The sequence below is a fragment of the Miniopterus natalensis genome, chromosome 4 (assembly GCF_054644295.1).
Source record: "Miniopterus natalensis isolate mMinNat1 chromosome 4, mMinNat1.hap1, whole genome shotgun sequence".
Classification (NCBI taxonomy): domain Eukaryota; kingdom Metazoa; phylum Chordata; class Mammalia; order Chiroptera; family Miniopteridae; genus Miniopterus; species Miniopterus natalensis.
In genome coordinates, this window is record NC_142084.1 from 71,848,835 (window position 1) to 71,870,940 (window position 22,106).

The 22,106-nt window shown below is 54.5% G+C and overlaps 1 protein-coding gene across 1 annotated transcript; it reads right to left on the minus strand.

Annotated features, from left to right (window-relative positions):
- Positions 1-61: 61 nt before the first annotated feature.
- PDE4C (phosphodiesterase 4C) lies at positions 62-21,755 on the minus strand. Its single transcript, XM_087816054.1, has 16 exons — positions 21,714-21,755; positions 17,799-18,004; positions 7,090-7,260; positions 6,524-6,560; positions 6,356-6,429; positions 6,164-6,216; positions 5,696-5,808; positions 5,523-5,616; positions 4,849-5,012; positions 4,574-4,672; positions 4,007-4,171; positions 3,824-3,923; positions 3,034-3,188; positions 1,582-1,704; positions 1,147-1,329; positions 62-629 (listed from the first exon to the last, which is right to left on the minus strand). The coding sequence occupies exons 1-16, from the start codon at positions 21,753-21,755 to the stop codon at positions 240-242; spliced, it is 2,169 nt and encodes a 722-aa protein (XP_087672180.1). The 3' UTR covers positions 62-239.
- Positions 21,756-22,106: the final 351 nt, after the last annotated feature.

The window sequence follows — 22,106 nt, forward strand, 5'->3', positions numbered from 1 at the left end:
AAAGTGACCACAGGAAAAGTGGGGCCTGACCCAGCCCCAACTTCAGAGCTGACTCTGGAGGAGGAGAGCTCTCTTAGCAGAGCCAGGAGTCAGAGTGGACTCCAGCCAGGTATCCCCAATTCGACCCTGAAACTTGCCTGTAACTAAAAGCCTGATCGTCTCCCTCAGCGTGTGGAGAAGGCAAGGCATGAGTCGTCTGGGATCTCTTTCTGGAAAGTCCACCCACTCATTAGGGGCTATTAGGTGCCAAATGGCTCAGCCAGCACATTGCCCTCATGGTCCATGCAGGGCTTGCCCACGGTCCTCTGGTTGTCTACGCATAAGGCCCCAGGGTCTGAGCTGGCCTCGAAGAACAGGAGCTCAGTGTCAGGTGACTCCGAGGCCTCCTGGGCCAACATTCTCTCCTCCTCCTCCTCCTCTTCTTCTGCCTCCTCCAGAGTCAGCTCAAACTGGAATCTGTCAAGGCCACCCTGCTCAGGGCTGGTGGGATCCATGGGGCTGCGGGGGATCTTGCTCAGGTACCACTCGCGGTTGTCCTCCAGTGTGTCCAGCAGATCCTGTGCATCTGGGTGTACCAGGTCAGCCCATGTCTCCCACAGTGGGTGGGCGATGTAGTCAATGAAACCCACCTGTGGGGTGATATGGGGTTATGTAGGGGAGGTAGCCATGCTGTGAGTCACCATGGAACCTAGACCCAGTCAAGCCTTCAGGCCTAGGTTGTTCTCTCTCCCTGGAATGCCATTACCAAACTCCTACTCATCCTTCAAAACCCTCTTCAAACAATCCCTCTTTTAGAAAGCCTCCCTGCCCCTTCTTGGTTCCCCCAACCCCTAAGTCTTTCTTTCCACCCCAGCACTGACCCCTCAGGTCTGGGTGTATGTGTCCCCAGACTAAGATCCCCTTGAGGGTCCCCCATACCACTCGGGACAGACATTTTCAAACCCCATGAATGTAGATCCCTTTCCCTGTGGCCCAGGGAGAATGCATCCCTGCCTGACTCCACACAGCCCAGGGCAGACCAGGCCCTTGGGCCACACTCCCTCATTTACCAGCCAGGGGTCAAGCCGGAACACATGGGGTCAGCTCCGTCACTCCTTTTTCTCCCCATGCTCAGTGCCCACCAGTCTGACCCAGTCATCCTCTGACCTGGGACTTCTCCACTGAGGCTGTGTGCTTGTCGCACATGGGGCTGATGTCCAGGCCCGAATCTCGCTCACGGTCTCCCTGCTGGAAGAACTCAGCCATGATGCGGTCTGTCCACTGGCGGTACAGGGGCAGCGGCTTAGTGGGGTTGCTGAGGTCAGCACAGTGCACCAGGTTCTGCAAGACCTGCGGAGACCAAGGCTCGGGAGGGCTGGGCCAGGCAACATCAGGCCCAGAACCCCCGTTGCCAGGCTGACGCCATGGACACACCCCTCTTACAGGTGGGGAAATTGAGGCCCAGAAGGGAAAGGAGTGGCTAAAGCACAGTCACGTGAGTTTTGGTGCCTCCATTTCTTCAAGTTTGACACCCAGTCAACACTTCATAAGTGCAACTGAGTGAGAGGCAGGGAAACTGAGGCTCCAGGGTCTGCCACACACCTGGATGCGATCAGAGTAGTTGTCCAGCAGCAGGACTCCCAGGCTTGTCACTTTCTTGGTCTCCACCATAGTCTTGAGGTCAGCCAGGAGGTTCATGTGTTTGGACATGTCAGTAGCCAACACCTGAGGACAGGTGAGGGGAGAATGACAGGTATGAGCGTTGCTCCCACCCCACCCCTTACTCCCAGACATCACACCCACTAGGACCCTCAGCCCTCTGAGCTTCAGCGTCCTCATCTATGAAATGGGGGGATGTAACATGACTGGCTGCAAAGCCAGCTCACGAAAGAAGCTGAGTCAAAGATGTGTGCCATCTTTGAGGTCATTAGGCTCATGGGGTGCATTCCACACGTTCAAGGTTAAATATGGGGGCTGAGGTGAGATGTACCTGAGGGCAGCAGTAAGGCTCAGCCCAGGACATGGCCTGTGCAAAGGCCCTGGGGCTGGATGAGCTGAGGAACATAGAGAAAGCACTTATGGCTGGAGCAAGTGAGGTTGACAGGAACAGGAGAGAGCCTGGGGGAGAAGTGGGGAACTTATCCAGAGGGCCATGGGATCCATGGGTGGTCTTGAAGCTGGGAGGAACCTGACTTGGTGCTCCCCAAATTTCCCCATGGCCACCGTGTACCTGGGAAGGCTGTTTTCAGTAATTTGGAGGGAAGTTCAGCCCCAAACATAACTTTAAAAATCAGCATCGCTGGACCCATGTGGACCTAGCCCAGGAGTAACAGACAACCAGCCCATGGGATTCTCTGAGAATCAGATAAAAGTCTCAAAACTTCCCAAACCTCCAGTCTGCCCCAAATGATGCTCACCACCCAAGGCCCCAACTCTGTCTCACCAGAATTTTAGTTCCTTTTCACTGGGAGCCTCAGTTTCCTCTGAACCCTCCCCACATGTTGTTCCCTCTGCTGGGAACAATACTCCTCGTCAGCCCCTCCCCACCCTGCAGGCCCCAGCTTCAGTGTTCCCTGTTGGGGAAGCCCTACCTGACCTTGAGTATGCCCCCATCATAGCTCTGCTTAGGGGTCCCCACTATGGCTCCCACCTACATGTCCATCTCCCTCACAAACTGGAATCTCAGACAGACCAGAACTGTCTTGGTCACTATAAAGAGCAAGCATACAATAGGTGTTCAATAAATGCTTACAAAATGATTTAATGAGGCATGAGACCCCAAAACTTACTGGTAGCTTCCAATTTGAAAAGTACCAAATGGACAACTAAAGGCTCAGAAAAAAAAAAATTGCACCTGAAACCCCAGAAGCTCAGTTTAGTTTCCACATCGCTTGTGTGTAAACCACAGCAAAGACCAAGGGCTTGGTCACCCCACCCAGGGCTTAGAAGGTCATTGCCCTATTTTATAGATCAGGAAGCTCAGGTCCAGAGTGGAGACATGCCCAGGTCTGACTGGTGAAGATCACCCCACCCCGCCTATCGCTGTGAACTCACTATGTCAATGACCATCCTGCGCAGACTCAGCCACTGCCTGGTGCTGAGGTTCTGGAAGATATTGCAGTTCTCTGCCTGCAGCAGCTTGAAGCCCACAGCCAGGTGGTGGTTCTCCAGCACAGAGGTGTCATTGTACATAAGCGCAAGCTCCGAGTCTGTGGGGAAGGTGGAGAACCTCAAGATCTGCTCGACAAACCCACTTCACCAAAAGGCAGGTTTGGTGAACTCTTGAAAACTCTTACTCATGCATTGAAGCCCCAACTCTAATGCCCTCTCCTTCAGGAAGCCTTCTATGACTCTGTGTCTCTCTCTAGCCATGCCCTGACTCCAAGGGGCTGGGAGCATCTGTGCTCTGCTCTGCCTCCTTGAGACTGGAGACTCCTTGGGGACTTGACATGTCAAGAAAGAGTTATCCTAAGTGCTGGTTGAATGAACAACTGAATCTTTATCTAATTAGACTCTGGGATCCTTGAGTGAGAGGGCTCTACCCTCATCCCCAGCTCTCCTGGGATGTATACAAGAGGTGCCCAATAATTGCTTATTGACCTGCTTTTTCAGATACCTCAAAGGACCCTAAACTTTAAAATCTCAGTGGGCTCAGATCAGCTCTGCCACACTTGTTATTCTCTCATTTACTGAGTGTCTACTATGTACCTGCACCCACTCTGAATACCTAAGGAAGAGAAGATTGTCATAGCCATTTCACGAACAGGAAAACTAGGCTCAAAGCAGGGATGGGACCACTGGAGATCATATGATTGACAGGTGGAGGCAGGGCCCCCTGACTCACTGGTGTTAATGAGAAACTGGTTGGAGACCCCAGGATGGTCCACATCATGGATGGCACTTGCAAAGATGGCAGCCAGGACTTCCAAGTCTGTGAACACGGCCTGAGCAGGCATGGGCATAAGAGGTGAGGGCGGGCTCTCTGCACTGCACCCTGCACCTGTCCAGATTGCCTGTAGGGCCATACCTCAAGTGCAGGCATGGCCAGCAGCACATGCGTGGACTGGGCCACATCAGCGGCATGCAGGCTGTTATGGTAGGCCACATCGGCATGGTAGTGACCCTCCAGTGTCAGCAGGTAGGTGACAAGTGTGTCTGCTGGGATCTGAAATGTCTTGAGCAGGTCCCGTTTCTGGTTCACCACAGGCCCCCAGTTAGGACCTCAGTTTCCAGGTGGCAGCACACTTCTCTCCTTCTGAACTTCTATCCATCTCTCAAATGCCCCATCTTCCAGGATGCCCTCAATTCTGAATTCACTTGGTCTCTGTCCTTCCCCTCTGGTCTATCTCTGACCCCCACAGAAGTTCCCTCCAGACTGGGTCTCTTCAAGCCTGGGCCCAGGGCTTAGGCTTGTTGACAATCAGCTATGAACTGATCAGCCTAGTCAACTCCTATTCATCCTTCAATACCCTGCTCAAACAATCCCACTCAGGGGTGTTAGGGAGGAGTCGAAGTATATGTTTCTCTGAGGTCTTGAGGTAGGAAGGGATGAAAGAAGCCCAGGGGTATTGGAAACCAAGGGCATGGGAGGTACCTGAAAGATGCTGAATATGATGGCTGTGAGGGGCCGGTTCCCACTTAGCTCTGCCACCTTGAACACATCAAGCCCCCACTTATTGGTGTCTTCCAGTTCCTAAAATGTGAAGAACTGGAGCTTGACCCCAGCCCAACTTCCCCAGACTTTGGACCTGCAAGCTCCTCCCCCAAGCCCCAGATCTTACATTTAGCCCCACAAGTGGGCAAACTGAGGCAAAAAACAGGGCATCCTGAACTCTACTCCGGGTCTCAGCATTCTAGTTGGGAACCCACCTTGGCCAGTTGCCCCTCCTGGTCAGTCTGGACCCCAAAGCGTGGGATGGTGGCTGTGGAGAGGCTGGCACTGTGGGGGAGCCCATGCAGGCCGCTGATCTGGGACACTGGCCTTGAGGGTTCTGTTGGGGTTCCCCCAGGTAACTCCACCTCGGTCTGCTGGTCTGGAGGGAGGAAAGGGTGGGACTCAGAGAAGCCAATTCACCTGCTAGGGTTGTCCTGCCTAGCCTCAGGTCCCAGACTTTGCTAAGCCTCAGGATTAACTTATTTCCTTTTTACCTGGATCAAAGTAAATTCAGAGCAAAGTCCCAGTCCGGCCTGCAGCTATCCCTCTTTCCATGGCTAATCTCAGTAACCCATTCTGATGGACATGGCCCCTGAAAGCCTGGGGCTCAGTGTTTTGCCCTAAACAGCTCAGTGTCCTTTCTATCTCCCAAGCTGGAGACCCAGCTGTCTGGTTTCCTCCATCTCCTTCTTGGAAAACTTCTACTCATGCTTCAATACCCTAGCTTTACTGTTCCCCTCCTCCTGGAAGTTCCTCCTGTTCCTCCCTCTGGTCCAGCCTTCACCCTGTGGCTCTGTCTTTCCCAGGTGAGGTCTGTAGTAGAAGTCTTTCTTTTCTTCTTTCTTTCTACCTTTGTATGTTGCCCAGGCAGTGACCCACCATAGCTCACCCAGGAAGGTTCGTGAAATGTACTCTGACACCTGGTTCCCAGAGCGGCTGGTTTCAGACAAGTGAGTCAACTCCCGGTTAAGCATCCGCTTGAACTGCAGGGGAAGGTGAGGACAGTGATGAGGGGGCACTGTGGGCAGAGGCAAGTGATCTCCAATCTCTGGCCCTCCTCACCTTGTTGGAAGCCATCTCCCCCACTGAATGCCGGGTCTGCAGTGTCTCCAGCTGATCCAGACACCAGTCCAGCTCATCCAGTGTCGCCAAAGCCAGCTTCTGCCCAGTGTCCTCTGGGGGCTGAGCTGTCAGGAGCCTGCTTCACCCCCACTCAGGGACCCCACACCCTTCATGCCTCCACTCTACATCAGGACCCTAGAGCCCTTCCCAGTGGGGACACTCAGGAGCCCAGGTTTTGAGTTGCAGACCTGTCCCCAAGGGGCTATGTGACCATGGGCAGGTTTCTGTCCCTCTCTGGACCTCAGCCTCCCCATCTGTAATATGGGCATGGTAGACTCCATCCCCTAGGGTTTTTTCCAGTGTTACAATGAGCACAGCCTAAGGATTCATGGGCTAGGAAGGTCACCATGGAGAAGAAATTGACAGCAGTACCACAGTGTAAGCAAGGGGTAGAAGCAGGAGCATTACCTGTAGGTGGAGGGGGCTGACTGCCAGATGGGGGGTTCCTGACGGATGCCTGCCTGCAGTACAGTCCGCTCAGGGGTGGTCCGCCTCACCCATAAGGCCCCACCACCACCCAGCCCACCTGGAGCCGCCCCCTCTTCCCAGCCCTGCCCTTCTCTCTGCCAGGCCCCACCCTCGCCCCACCCCCCTATGTACTTGGGTGCCCTTGGGCCTTGCAGGTAGGCTAGCGCCGCAACGTTGCTCCGAACAGTCCGCAGACTGGCCAGGACCTGTCAAGAGGGGGATGATCAGCATTGGAAAGCGGGGAAGGATCGATTTTGCTTGCCTGGCTCATGCAGGGAGGGGAGAAGAGTGAGAACCCACCTGGGCAAAAGGTGTCACAATCATGTCTTCTCCATGTCTGTGGGGAAATAGGACATCAGAAATGTCGACCAGGGAGATCTCCAACACAGTGCTATCTTTCATCTTTTGCCCACACTATGCCCTCAGCTGAGCACATCCTTCCTTCACAACAACTCCTTCTGGTGCCCTAGTGGGCCCCGGGCTCCCCCCACCTGACTCTTCTCTGAAAGCCACCACAGCCCCTCCAACCTCACACATGAGGAAACTGAGTCCTGGGGACAGCAGGGATATTATTATATTTCCCTTTTTATTATGGCTACCAGGAAGCTCTAATTAAGGTATTTGTTCAGTTGCTACTAATTGATCTTAATGTTTCTGGATTGCCACCCAAACCCTAGCCTAAAGTCAAGCACAGATCACCAGATATCATTCTAGGCATGCTCAACTGAATAAGTGGCTTCTTGACAAACTTCTACTTAAACTTCAAAACCCAGCTCAAATGGCCCCTTGAAGGAAGTGTGCTGAATGGAAAAGTAAAAGAAGGAGGAAGAAATGAGAAGGTGTTACCCCACCAGCCTCAGACTCACAGGTCGCTGGCCACAGAGGAGTTCTGGGACAAACCCTTAGGCAGGAGTTCGTAGTCGCTGTCCGAGCGGTACAGGAAGGACTCCCGCCGCTGGCTGTGTTGGGCAGGGGCCTGGATGACCTGAGGGTCCAGGGCACTTCTCTTACATGAGTGTGCATTTTCCAGGTCAAAGCTGGAAGCAGAAGAGGCATGGTCAGAGCCAAGGGGCCTGGCAAGCAGATGGCCTGTGGAGGCTCCACCCTGTTCTTTCACATCCTCCCTGGAGCCAGACGGTGGGCCACGAAGGAGTAGCTTAGTTTGTCCACCTGCCTCACACCCCTACTCAGGGACCCAGCACCCCTCATGCTTTGGTCTCCACGTCTCTACAGGAGCCTCCCCACTGGAATCCATCTGGACTCTGGGACGTGAGTTTCAGATCTGTCCCCAAATGTCTGTGTGACCATGGGTAGGTCTCAGCCTTTCTCTGGACACCAATCTCCCTAACATAGGTGTGGTAGAGTCTTCTCCGAGGATGCTTTTAGGGAGGTACAACTGAACACCTGAGAATGACAACGGGCTTCCATATTCCATATGGGAAACTGAGGTCTAGGTCCCATGGTAAGGACTGGAAACGACTTTCTGGACTCTCCTCTTTGGAGGGGTCTGGGTCCTGCCTTTACTCCTCTGCTTCATTTTCACCCAAAAGCTCTGCCTGTTCTCTTTCACCTCTGGGCTTGGGCTGCAAGGGCCGTGCCTCTTCCTGGAGCACCATCCTCCTCACCGCACCCCCTGCTCCGAGCAATCTCCAATTCCTCCCTCCCAGCTCTCTCAGCCCTGCCCCTCCCTCCCGCCACACCCTGACAGGGTAATTAGGAAAGTTTGCTCATCCTCCTTGGGGTCAGAGGTCAGAGGTCAGAGAAAGAGTGGGAGGGGACGTGAGCAGGAACAGAGATGCTGGATGGGGAGTTAGCAGCTGGGGAGAGGGACTGTCTGTGGGTCACCGGCTTTGAGAGGGGGCAGGCAGGAGACGGACACCAGGGACCGCCCACAGCTTGGGGCTTCTGGCCAACGGCCAGTGTCCACCTGGTCCCCCGCCAAGTCACCCATCCGGGGTTCGGCAGGACTGTGTCCGGTTCGGCTGGACTCGGGCCGGCTAGGTCAGGCAGGGTCGTGTCTAAGTTCTATTGAGTCTGGTCCAGCTGAGTTCGGTTGGGTGAGTTCATTCTGCCTTGGCTACGTCCGACCGCGCTCGGGCAGGCTCGGATGCGTTCGGGAACATTCGGCTATGTTCGGCCTCACTCGAGAATTCGGGCGTGCGAGGCTTAGTCCGATCGCTTCAATTTCGGCCGCGAGAAAAGAAGCCAGCACCGCGCGTGCGTCCGAGTTCCCGCTTCGCGACGTCACCGAGACGGCCGGGCCTTCTTAACCCTTACCTGCCCGGCAGGCGGGGCGCAGGCGGGCGGAGGAACGCTCTTAAGGGGGGCTAGCGGCTGATACACTAATCCGCCCCCCGACGGGGAGGCCTAGGGGTGGCGACCCCTCCCCCTCCTCGCCTCTCCCCAGAGGTTCTGGAACAGCACCCCCATGGATAACTAGGGAAACCGAAGCAGGGAGAGGCCAACGGGGTGCTGGGTTCGAAACCAATGAGCCGGCTCGTTAAGGGCTGGTAGCAGCCGGGGAAGTTGTTTTTCTTTCTGCTCTAAACTTAGCAGAGAGCAGCGGGGTCAGGCTGTGGTTCCATGACGCCGGCGGCTCGGGGCGAGGTCGCCCTGACCATGGAAGCTGCACCTGTGTCATGGGTTAGGCAGGTAAACTGAGGCACGGGGGCCTCCGAGGGAATGAATCGCCATTCTCTAGCCTCACCTTCTGGGACCCGAGGGTGCTCCCTCGACGCCCCTGTGCTCTCTCCGGAGCCCTGGGCAGGGACCACCCTTCGCAGGCGTCTGGTGGGTGCCCAGGGGACGCTCTCCGGGGCCTGGGACCCCCTCCTGGGCTGTAATGGCGCCATCAGGGACCACGGCCACGACCGCCCCACCACCCCCAACTGTCACTGGCTGTTTGGAGACGGGTCTTCAGTTTCTGAGCCACCAGGTGCCAAATTATCAAGGGGGTGTGAATGCAGCACGAACCCGCGCAAGGTGCCAGACACAGTCGGGCGCCCACAAGCCCCACCTCCGACCCTAGGCTCGCCCCCACACCCCATGAAGTCACAGTCGCTTCCTGAAGGGCCAGGATTCGAACCCAGAGAGGTGACAAGTCCTTGGAGGACGCCGCCGAGGTGGGCCGAGGGGATCAGCTCTCAGTCTGGGACGCAAAGCGCCTCTCTCATGCTAAGGATGCCATGCCTCGAAGGCCCCATAGAATCGGGTCTTCCTTCGGGGACGCCCAGGGTTTCAGGTGAAGCCCCCAGGGCATCTCTTCGCGGGCACCGGGAAGGATGGAGGGGAGCAGCTCCCCTCCCCCCACCCCCTGGGAGCTCAGGCCGCCTGCCCCCCGGGAGGGTCGGGAGGAGTCGGGAGCTCGTCCCGCTCTGGGCTACTCAGCGGAAAGGAGCAGCCGGCGGTGCTCGGGCTTTCGTCCAGGCAGCGGGTGGACGGAGAAAGAGAGAGGACTGGAGAAGACAGGACCGAGAAAGGGCGGGAGGGGCAGAGCGCCCATGCCCTGGCCCTGCCCCTGCCCCAGCGGTCCCCGACTGTGTCCTTCCCACCTCCAGCTGGCGGTTCCAGTGACCCTTCCAGCTCTCCCGCCTCACCACAGAGGATGGGCCACGGTGAAGCGCCGCTGCAGGCGGATGCTCTGGTTCACCAGGAGCTTCCTGAAGAGCCCGGGGGAGCTGCGCGGGGAGTCCCGGGGAGAGCCAGGCCCAGGTGCCGGGGCAGGCGCGGGGGTGCCCTGCATCGCTGTGACGGCGTGGAGGCCGGACAGAGTGCGCGCAGAGGAATCGTCCCTGGACAGCCGCGGGGCGGGGCCGGCGGGGGGCGGCAGGAGGCGCACCCGCCCCGCCTTACCCAGGGACCTTTCCCCGGAAGCTCCCACCTGGACAAATGGGGAAACTGAGGCACGGAGCTGGGTGCCGCTCTCTGCTCCCCCTCTTTGGGGGAAGGGGGTCTCTGCAAACACGTCTCACAATAGCGCAGTTCTCTGGACTAACTTGGCTGAAAAGAATGAGATGTAGAAATCAGAAAGGGAAGCACCCTCCATTATGAAAAGAGCACCCCAAGTCACAGAGTTTGCTAAGGGACTATCCAGATCCCTCACAGTGCTTCCAGTCCCACTCTGCCCATTTTCCAGATGGAGAAACTGAGGTCTGGAGCCACAAATGGGCTACTCAGAAGCAACAAGCCCTTACTCTTTTGCCAGGTGAGGAAACTGAGGCGTAGAACAAGGTGGTAACAGACACAAAACTTCATGTCAGGGCAGAGGGGTTAGAAACCAGCTGTTCCTCTCCCAGTCCCCCTCCACAAGTCCCCACTTGACCCCCACCTGCTCTGACATGCCCCAGGCCCTGTCTCTGGATCTTTTCCCCTCTCTTGCTGTCCCCACTGGACAAACATCCGCACTCCATTCCAGCCAAACCTTCTGTTCTGTGAAGCATCAGCCACCCCCCCACCCCCACCCCCCGCTCCAGGAAGGGGAGCTGGGGGGGGGGGCTGGAAAGGGAGCCCTCACCTCTGGTGTCTGGGGGAGTTCAGGGTCTATACCAGGTGTTCTACCCTCAGAATGCTGGGGTTGGTGGCCCTGCCCTGTACTGTAGGAAAGGAAACCAAATCACAGAGGATGTCACACTTGGAGGCAGGACCCAAATGCCCACATCACAGGCAGAGGCCACTGAAGTTCAGGGAGGCTGGACCCCTGCCCCCCACTGCCTGGGCCTTGCCCCTGGGGGGACTATATCAGTTGTGGGGTACCCACATTTCTGGCACACCTAAGGAAATATGAGATACAGTTTGGGGTGATCAGGGCTTCAATAGGGGGAGCTTGAGGCACCACAGGGAGGAGACACTGACCCTCTCCTGACCTTCTAACCACACTAGTAGCCTCATTGTACAGATGAGGAAAATGGAGGTTCAGAGAGGGGTCATGCTGGGGGCCCAGGAGGACAAGGAGTCTCAAGGGTCTGTCTGGGAACCCCTTCCTGCCATCTGCGACCCTACAACCAGACACCTGGTGGGAACCAGACTCGCTGTCCCCAAGACAAAAATACCATCTGTAGCTGCTGTGGCTGCACCTAATTATAGCCAATCCCCAGGGGATAGAGGCTGCCAGAATCAGCCTGGTGGAGACACTGGGGCCAGGATCCCTCCCAGGAGCCTTGACTCCACCCCAGCTCCATGGGAGGGGCTTGTAATAGTTTTATGTCCCCAAGGAGAAACTGAGGGATTCAATCCCTCCTCTAAAGTCACAGACATGAAATGGATGGTTAAGACTAAACACATTAATACAAATAGCACTTACTTGCCTGGCTCTGAGCCAAGAGCTGTGCACATAAAAGCTACTTGAGCAACCCTTGAAAATGAGGACTATTGCCCAGCCAGCGTGGCTCAGCAGTTGAGCATCGACCTAGGATCCAAGAGATTGAGGTTCGATTCCCAGTCAGGGCACATGCCCGGGGTTGTGGGCTCAAACCCCAGCAGGGGGTATGCAGGAGGCAGCCAATCAATGACTCATCATTGATGTTTCTCTCCCTTCCTGAAACCAGTAAAAATATATTAAAAAAGAAAGAAAGAAAATGAGGTCTATTATGCTCATTTTGGGGATGGGGAAACTGAGGCACAGAGAGGTGTGTTCAGTTGCCTAAGGTCACAGCCACAGCAGGCTACCCAGCCTGTGCCTTCTACCACTTAATGCTTAACTGGCTCTATCCCCTCTGGAGTCCCAGATTTCATTAATGTTTTATCAATAGTTTAATATTAATGTTTCATTAATAGATTCAACCTTAAATATTTTATTAACAGTTTTAACAGTAATGTGTTATTAATAGCTTTTTGGATGGAGATACAGAGCTGAGACTCAGCACTGGAACCTGGCCTGCATAGCCTTGGGTGGCCCCAAACCCTGACAGGTAAGGGGCAGAGGCTAAAGGATGGGTGGACCCAAGGATCCCCATCCTGACTTTGTCCCTGTGTGCTGCATGACCTGAGGAGGTGCCCAGCAGTCTCTGGTGCCCTAAGCACATCACTGTCTCTTGATTTCCCTTATTTGCGCATCCCCGCCCTGGGCAGGCACTTTTCTCTTCTGCCACCAGATGGCCCCAGGGAGACAGGATGTGGGTGCTGTTGTGCCCATTTTACAGACAAACTGGAAAGGAGAAATGACTTCCCCACATCTCCATGGAGAGTCTGAAGAGAGAAAGGAGAGTGGGTGCCATGTCATGTGTGTAGATGCTCACATGAGTTTGATCTCACCCTCCTCTGCTCCAGACCCTCCTGTGGCTCCTCATTGCCCTCTTATCTGAATCCACGCCTCTCTGGAGGCCCTGTGATGCCTGACTCCTGCTGGCCTCCCCACCCTCTTCCTCTTGGCTCACTCTGCTCCAGCATCATCCTGCTCCTTGCTGTTCCTTGAATCAGGAACAGCTCATTCTCACCATATGCCCTTGCCCGAACATTTTTACCCTGCTGACCCTTCATCTTTCAGGTCACAGCTGGAACATCACTCCTCCAGGAAGCCCTCCCTGACCAGCTGGGTAAATACTCTCAGCACCCTTCTCTCACAAGTACAGTTTCACATTTACTGTCATGATTTTTTGATTTGTTTCTGCCTTGCCCACCAGCCCCTCAAAAGTAGGACCACGTCTGCCTTGCTACCAGCTGTGCCTTCAGGCAGGTTCTAAGTAAATGCTTGGAAAATGAATAAGGAGTCTCCCCTCCCACTCTCCAGCCACACTGGTTTGTATTCAGCTCCTTGTACACTTGATCCTCTTGAGTCTGAGGCTTTGCACAATCTGTTCCATCTAATTGGTATACCCTTCCCTGTTCTCTCTCTGGCTGATTTCTCTTTATTCTTCAAGTTAAGCTTAGATATCACCTCTTTCAAGCAGTCCTTCTTCACACCCTACCCTCCAAAACTGCATCAGAAGCCTTCTCCAGATTGTATGAGTCTGTCTCCACCATCATCCTGTGAGCACCTGCTTGCCCATGGTTGTGTCCCCAATACAGGCCTGGCACACAGTAGGTGGCTAATAAATGTTTGCTGAACAAGATGCCAGAAACCTGCCAAACCCAGGTGATCCATCTGGATAGTGGGGAGGAGAGCCACAGTGGGGGACCAGGCTCCCACACAGAAAGTTCTCAACAAAATACAGGAAATACAGATGTGTGTTTACATTTCACTGATACTCTCTGCTTGCTGGGGAGCACCTAGCAGATTAGCCTTGATCCAAGTTGGCCTTAAACCTAAGGGCTGAGCCCCTTCCCCCACATCAGCACATGGACAGGACACGAAAGTACACACTCACAGGGAAACACCCCTTACAGAGCCACATGGGCTTTGCTCCTAGACAGGCCAAAATCCAGTCTCTGTTTGTTCTTTCTTGAAGATGGAAAATTATGAGTCACCAGGAGAGGGAGGGCAGGAGGAGTTTAGGATGGGGGGAGGGGGGAATCTCACTGCTGCTGGAGGGCCCTGGGGGGTTAGGCCAGGCTTATAGATTAAGAAACCAGTAGCCCCAGAATGTCCATGGACCAAGGTGGGAGAAAATGAAAATCTAGAGAGGAAAATAACTCCCCTAAGGTGATCAGCCTCACCTCAAGCCCAGGACTCCAGATCTGACCGGGTCTGGCTCCCACTCCCACCCAAGGAGGGCCTGAGGCTCCTGAATCCTGCTCCTGAGCCCTCAGGCCCTGGACCAGTGGCTTGAGACTCCCACCTCTGGCCCCCTCAAAGTCCGTGTTTCACCTGCTGTTTCTCTCCATCTCTCTCTTAGCATCCCACTCACCTTTTGTATGAAACAGGAGGAGCAGCCCTTCCCCTCTTTAACACCCAGCTTCTCCACCCCATCCTTTCTTAAGGGCAGAAGCATCCTGTGCTCAGGCTCCCCAAGAGGCTTCCTCTCCTCCTCCTGGTGGCAGGGGCCAGCGGTAGGGGAGAAGATTGGTGGCAGGACAGGCCACAGAGGAAGCTCCTTCCTCCAGGGCTGAGGACAGCCCCACCTGGCCTTCTCATCTCAGATGCTAGTGGTGGCCACAACCCCACAAACACCCGAGGACACTCCAGGGACTGAAGGACCTCACTGGGTTAGAATGAGGACAATCACATGGGTCGAGGTACCCACAAGGACCACAAGGGGAAAACCACACAGGCAAATACACAACTGGTGAACATACAACCAACCAAGCACATCACCCACAGAGATGCAGCTGGCTGTGAACACTCACACAGCAGGTCAGAGCATGCACAGGGTCACAACTGCTCAGATTCACACACACACTTAGATGCAACCACACCTGGCACACCCGGGCACACACACCCATAAACAATCATGACATCACCACCCCAGCTTCACCCCATGTTAAAACAGTTTGTTTTTTTTCTGTAAAGCGCCGGCCTCAGATAAACAGCAGAGACCCCTGCCCCTGGAGAAGCAAGGACCCTCCCACCAGGCCTTGTGCTCCCCTCCCCCACGTCTTGGAAGGGCCCTGCCCCCACCCACCTACCGCCTGTGGAAGGAGGTGGGCCAGGAGCGCTGTGACTTCTCAAGCGCCGGCCGCGGGCCCGGGTCCCGCTCGCTGCGGCCCGCGGACTTGTCCGGGTCCGAGTGGAATCGATGCTGGAAACGGATGGGGCGCCGCGGCTGCCGCCACAGGTGCTTCGGGGGTCTGGCTAAGCCTTGGCGGCTGAGAGGGCGGTTCGGCTCCCTGGATGCTTCTAGTACCCCCGGGGCCTCCATGAGCCAGAAGAGGGGAGCAGAGAGAGGAGGGGGCGGGAGCTGTCCCGGAACGCAGAGTGTCGTGTCTGCGCCCTGGCCTGGCCAGGGCTGGGGGCGAAGGCGGAGGCGAGGGGCTGTTCTCGCCAGCGGGGGTGAGCCGGGGAAGGTAGGAAACCAGGGACTCAAGGTGGGGCGGACGCCGAGGAGCTGTCCGTGCCCAGTGGTGTTGAAGGATAGCTGGGGGGGGGGGGGTGGAAAACTTGGGCGTGGGGGTTGGAGATAGGTGCTGGGGAGAGGCCCAACGCCAAGAATGATCTGTCGTTTCCTCTAGTGCTGAACGAAAAAAGTCAAGACGGGGATTTGGAGCGGAGAAGACAGAAATTGTCTTCCCGGTTGCTGCCGAATGGAGAGCAGGGAGACAGGGCCGTGGGAGACCCCCAGCGCCTGGGCACTGTCCCTCCTTCTGGTGTTGAAAGGGAAGAAGATAGTAGATTGAGGGTGGATAAGCAGCGAGTTGCTGTCCTGGACCTGTCGGTGCTGAAGGCAGGGCGGGGACACAGGGCTTCCAGAACACCTCCGACCCGAGCGCCGTCCGCCCAGGCAGTGCTGAAAGAGGAGCAGCGGCGGGTCCTCAACCCTCCCCAGGGACGGTAGCAAAGAAGACTCTGGAAGCAGAGGCAAGGGCTCTGGTCTTCAGAGGGAGGAACAAATGGCTGTCTCTCCACCAAGCTCAGGAAGGTAGGCTTAGCCATTCAGACCCAGGTGGGGTCTCTTTGGAGTCCTACAACCCCACACCCACACCAGGTAGGGATTCGGGAAGAACAGAAAAATTTGCATGCCTGGGGTGGCCACACAGAAGTTGCCTCTGGTCAGGGCTGCCAGCAGTGGGAGTGGGTAGAGAAGGGCACCCTTTTATAGCCACACCAGTGCCCAGACCCTCAGTGGAAATGATAGGATCTCATTTGTCCTGTCACACACCACAGGCCCCACCTCACAGGCCTGCCCCTCCCTTCCCCAGTTCTAGGAACTCAAGGCCTTGCCCACCAGACATTCTAATCTCAGGGGAAATCTCCTGGGAATTGGCAAAGGAAGGGTGAGAACATTTTCTTTCATGGCTAACAGAAGCAGGTGTGGACACCCTGGCAGAGTAAATCAGTTGGTTAGGATACACCAAGGCTGGGGGTTCCTGATCAGGGCACATACAAGAATCAACCAATGCATGCATAAATAAGTGGAACAACAAATTGATGCTTTTCTCGCTCTCCTTTCCTCTCTCTCTCAAATCAATAAAATTTTTGAAAAAAAGTGGATGTGGATCAGAGTAGAGCTGGGCAGTGTAGGCACTGGGCTTGGGCAGGTAGGTCTTTGAGGCCACTTAGTGCAGAAAATATGTGAACAGGAAGAGCCTTGACTTTTTTCAGAGGGCACAGAGGATATTTCATGAATATTTCCCAAGAAGACTCTACCCTCTACCCTAGTTGTATACCCAGGTTGAGAAATGGAAAATGCTTGGGCTGTGGAGCCAGACAGACTAAGCTCAAGCCTCAGTACTGCCATGTCTTGCTGGGTGATGAAAAACAAATGACTCCTGTCTGTCCTTTACTTTTTTTTAAGTTGTTTTTTTTAAAAATATATATCTTTATTGATTTCAGAGAGAGGAAGGGAGAGGAAGAGAGAGAGAGAAACATCAATGATGAGAGAGTCGTTGATCGGCTGCTTCCTGCACACTCCCTGCTGGGGATCGAGCCCACAACCCGGGCATGTGCCCTGACCAGGAATTGAACCTTGATCTCCTGGATCCTAGGCTGATGCTCAATCGCTGAGCCATGCTCAGCTGGGCTGTTCTTTACTTTTATGGCTCAGTTCCTGGCCTCCCTTTCAGTCCCCTGTCCTCCAAAACTGACAGTAAGGGACAACTTGACCCACTGGTTGGGGACATGCATTCTCCTGCTGGCCAGTTGTGACTTCCCCTCCCCAAGCCTGTTTTCTATTCTGGAGAGTGAGGATAATGATGGTGTCCCCACCTCTTGGCATCATTGCAAGGATGAAAATGGGTGTCACATGTGAAGAGACAAAGACCAGGAGCTGTCCACACGGATCCCCCCTCTCTCTTGCCCTCTGCTGGTGTCCACCAATGCCTGGTGTGTCTACTTCATAAATAACTCCTGAATCTGCCTACTTCTCTCCAGCCCACGGCTCCCACCCTCACTCAGGCACTACCATCTCCTGCCCAGAACTGCCTCCTCGCTGGGCTTCTGCTGCTTCCACCCCTGCCCCTGACAGTTCTCACCACAGCAGCCAGAAGGAATTTTTTAAAAGACCAATCATATTAACTCACTCTCTTGAAAACACACCCATGGCTCCCCATTACACACCATGAGGTCTTGTATGGTACAACCCCTATCCACAACCCCAGGCTCTCCTCCCACCCTCCAGCCAGGCTGATCTTTACTCAACTCCTCATAAAACTGATCCTCTTGAGTCTAAGGCTTTGCATGGTCTGTTCCTCCTAATTGGCATACCCTTCCTTGTGCTCCTCCTGGCTGACTTCTCTTCATCCTTTAAGCCACCTCCTCATCCTCAGATGCCACATCTTCCAAGAAGTCCTTTCTCACCCTTTACTCCCCAGTGCTGAGTCAGAAGCCCCTCCTGGCTCCATGGCACTCTCATCTCCAGTTAGTATGAGCCTGTCTCCACCATCAGCCTGCGAGCACCTGCTTGCCCATGGCTACATCCCCAGTGCAAGGCCTGGCACACAGTAGGTGCTTAATAATTGCTTTATGACCAAGTTAAAGAAAAGTTCAGCTAGATGAGAAATTTTCCTGCTCTGGATTGGCCCCCTTGATCCCCACCTGCCTCCTCACCTGCTTGAAGCTGGGCCATGGTTTTGCTCTGTCCCTCGAGCCCCGATGGTGAACACCACACAGGAACTGGGCTCAGTTTCTCCAGGGGACCTGAGGCGGCTCGACAGCGGTGGCAGCAACGGGGTCCCTGAGAAGCGTCTCCAGATGACACCACTGCCAAGGGGACTCATGGGGGCTGAGCTAGAATCCACAGACTCTCGGACCTGCTAGGGAGACAGTAACAAGACATGTGTGAGTTCCCAGGCATGGGACTTTCCTGGGACCTTGGGGACTATGAGGCTCTGAGATTCCTTTGCCCAGATACCTGGGCTGGCCCAGAGAGCGGTATCTCAGTCTTTCTTCCCCCACTGAGTGAATTTACTTCTCTGAACCTCAGTTTCCTCATCTATTAAATCGGAACACCTCAGCCTTGCCAGTTGCAAATCGTGCCTGGCCCACAGTAGGCCTTACAGCAATATTTATTTATTAATCAATTAATACACAGTATATTAGTTATTTATAACATCATGCAATATATACTGCTATTTGTTATAATAATAAGCACTTTAATGGTATTTCATCAATTATATTATTTATTAAAACATAAAAATAAGACATGCATTAAGTAAATGAGTGCATAATGACTACATTACCAATAGCTAGGCTGTCTTGCACACTTATTCCACCAGGTGCTGTTCAGCTCATGAGGGCACAATGAGGCCATTTTACACTATTACCCTCATATTACCAATAAGGAAACTGAGTCTCAGAGCTTTAGTAACTTGCTCCAGGCTGCAGTTGGTAAGTAAATGGTGGAGGTAGGATTCTGGATTCTGAGCCTCAGTTCATTTCTTGACAGAAGGACTGAATAGGAGAAATTGAATGAAATTTGTTTGCAAGCATGCTCTGAATAAACATTTAAAATCCAAACAGGTTCAATTAATGAATCAGGAGTGTAAGCTCTCCAGCCCCAAAGATCTGGGGTGGGTTCGATTCATGCTGCGTGGTCTAGGACAAGCATGCTTCAGTTTCCCCATCTGTGGGTGGTGTTGATGGCGGTGGTGGTGGTATGGAAACTGTACCAAGGGTCATTGGTGAGAAAAGAACGACCCCTCCCCCCCCACGCCAACCACAGGCTGAGGGCTGTCCACGGTGCTGACCCCAGGGAGTGGCACCAAAGCTGGAACCCTGAGCTAAGGGTGTGTGCTGGGGGTCAAAGAGGTAAATGGGGACATGGGGGAGGTAGAGCTCAAAGGGGCAGCCCAGCCTTTTCCCTTTTTCTGCCCCTGAGCCTCACCAATGAGTCTGTGTCCACCATCAGACTAAACATTCAGATTTGGAAACTGAGGCCTAAGACCACAAGGCTGATCAGGGGCAGGGCCAGGGCAGTGGGAGGAGGGAAGAAGCTGAGAGGAGTTCACATCAGTTTACACCTCAGAACCTCTACTAAGGGCAGGAAAATCACATAGCTCATTTTCTTCTCATTTCCATGCCACAGATGAGGACATCAATGTTTAGAGAGAAATGACCTGCTGAGGGTTACACAGTTGGTGGCTGCCTCACTCCCCTCTCCAGCTCTTTGCACAGATTTGATCTTTCTAGGACCCAGGATTCCTCCTGCCCCCCTCCATTTGAGCATAACTGACCGTCCCCACCCTCTCCCACAGGCTCCTGAACTCTGATGCAGAAATCTAAACTATCAACACTTGGCCTCCCCCAGGAGAGAGGGTTCCCAGCAGCTGGATGGTGTTCAGGGAAAGCAGAGGGTGGGTGGGGGGGTGTAGAAAACGGGCCCCTCCCAGGACAGAATGCCCACGGATGTCAGCTACCCATTTGCTGCTTGGGGAAACTGAGCTCCAGATGGTAAAACCACTTGCCCACATTCATATTCATTTATTTACTCAACAGATATGAAAAGGTAGTTCCCATAATGCTAGAAAGAAAATTAAATCATGTAAGGACCTGGAGAGTGATGGGGGGATAATGTCACTCAGGCATAGTTAGGGGCCTTTCTGAGGAGGTAACTGAGCTGAGACTTGAAAGAGGAGAACGAGCTGACCAGCAGAGAGCTTAGGAGACAGCACACCAGGCAGAAGGAACAGCACGTGCAAAGGTCCTGAGGTGTGAATAAGCTTGCAGGTTTGAGGGACAGCGAAAGGTGAGAGTGGAGTGAGGAGTTGATGCAGGACCTCAGAGGTGGGATGAAGAATTGGGAATTAATTCAGAGAGTGGATTGAGAGCTTTTGAAGGATGTGATTTGCTTTATGATTTTAAGAAGCCTCTGTGCCTACCTCAGGGCAGGGCAGAGACTGAGCTGCAAATGGTGGGGCCTGTGAGTGAATTTGGGATATGTTTTGATAGCTGAGAGATGGACCATGCCTGCAGGGTGTTCAAGGGTATTCAAGGGTAATTAGTGTTAATGATGGGTTACTGGTAATTTTCCAGTTAACTAGTAGTCATACAGTTACCTGGGTGGGTGGGACTACCATTACTTGGATAGGGGATATTTGGGGGGAAGCAACAAGATCTGGGGCAATTCAGGTTTGATGTGTCATGTGACCCCCAGGGAGAGCCACCGGAGGCAGTGATGTTCATGGGGGGCCCAGCTGGTTTTGGGGTGAAACAGACAAGACAGGCCCTGTGGCAAGGAGTCCACAGCACCTGCAATGGGTTCAGTGAGGGGGTGCTTTAGCAACTCCCAGAATCCAGCCTGTTGCCCCTCCCTATTTGAAGCGGGTGGGACGAGGATCAGGCCTCTCAGCTGCAACATTAATCAAACTGCCACTTCAGACTAATAGCTTTGCTGGTTGAGAGGCTGGCGTGGAGAAGAAAGGCCTGGTGCGGGTGGAGGGGAGCAGGGGAAGGGCTTGGAAGGAGGCTGAGAAGCTGTCTTCCGATTTGTCCATCTCCCCCATCCCCCAGATCCTGATATGTGCTGGCCCTGGCTGCGACCCCCAAGTCCTGCCTTTAAGACAAACACTAAACCTGTCCCTTGCCTGCTCCAGTGGGTCCCAGCACCCCTAGAACAAAATCCACACTCCTCATGGCAGTCCCTGAGGCCCCTCATGCCCTGGTCCCTGCCTGCCCCACTGCTCCCTCTCCCTTTCCTTCATCTCCCCTCACTCAGTGTGCCCCAGACTCACCAACCTCCTTGTTGTGCCTGCTCCTTACACCTGCCTGGGGGGCTCTGCAGGAGCTGTACCCTCTGCACGGAATACCCTTTCTTCAGCTCTCCCCATGGCTAGTTGCTTCTTTTCATCTGTTCTTCAGCTCAGTTGTCACCTCCTCCATGAAGCCCTTCCAGCCCAGCCTGGGCAGCCTCACTCGTACTAACCCACCCCCACACTTTAATTTTGGCCTTAATTTAACACCTGCCTCCCTAGTCTATGAGTCTCTGTGCCCCGCTCAGCGATAGGGGTGGATAAATGTATTAATGTGTGTGGGAACTTGCCTGCTGGCTCATCCTGACCTCTCTCAAGCCACACAATTTTAGCTCACTTTTTTTACATAAGAAAATAGTCCCAGAGAGGTTACCAGCCACTCAGGTGTCAGTGACAAGCCTGGGATTCAAATCCAGCTCCTGCTGAATGAGCTCACTACCTAAATCCTGCTCACTACCTTTAATCCTGCTTTAGTTTCCCAGAGTGGAGCTATTGGCCCTGCCCCACAGGTTCGGCCTCCTTTCCTTAGGCAATCACAAGCCTTGGTTCCAGAGCCAAGGGTCTCTGCTTCCCCTGCCCCGCTGGCCCCTTATTTCTCAATACAGTGGCTGCAACCCTGGGCTGCACACCTGGATTGTTTCTCAGACTTCTAGCGGCTTCTCTGGTCCTTGGTTTCCCACTGGTAAGTGGGTCTTCAGGCAGCTATGGGTGTTTCAAAGTAGGGAGTTCCTGGGAAACCCCTCCCCCCTGGCCTGCATAAGACCACCCCTCTCACCTCACTCAGCAGGAAGGAGAGCGCTGTTCTGCTGCGCCTCATGCCGCAGGCGTCTCTGAACCTGAGGAGATGGATGTGAAACCCTCAGGCCCCATTAGTCCAGCCATGGCTCCCACACCTTGCACCCTCTCCTGGAGCCCACAGACACTCAACCGAGGTAGCCTGGGCTGCAGCACAAACAGCAGCGTGGGACACCACTTGGACCTCTGCAGGGCCCCCATCCAGGGACAGGGGCAGGTGCCCACGTACACTCCCCAAGCCCCTCCCCACCGCCTGCTGGGGTCAGCAGCCTGGAGCCATCAGGTTCCTCAGGAGGAAGTCCCCTGGCCTGGGTCCCATGGGGGAGCAATTCAGTTCTCAGACCATCTCTGGAGGGTTTGGAGAGCCTAGCCC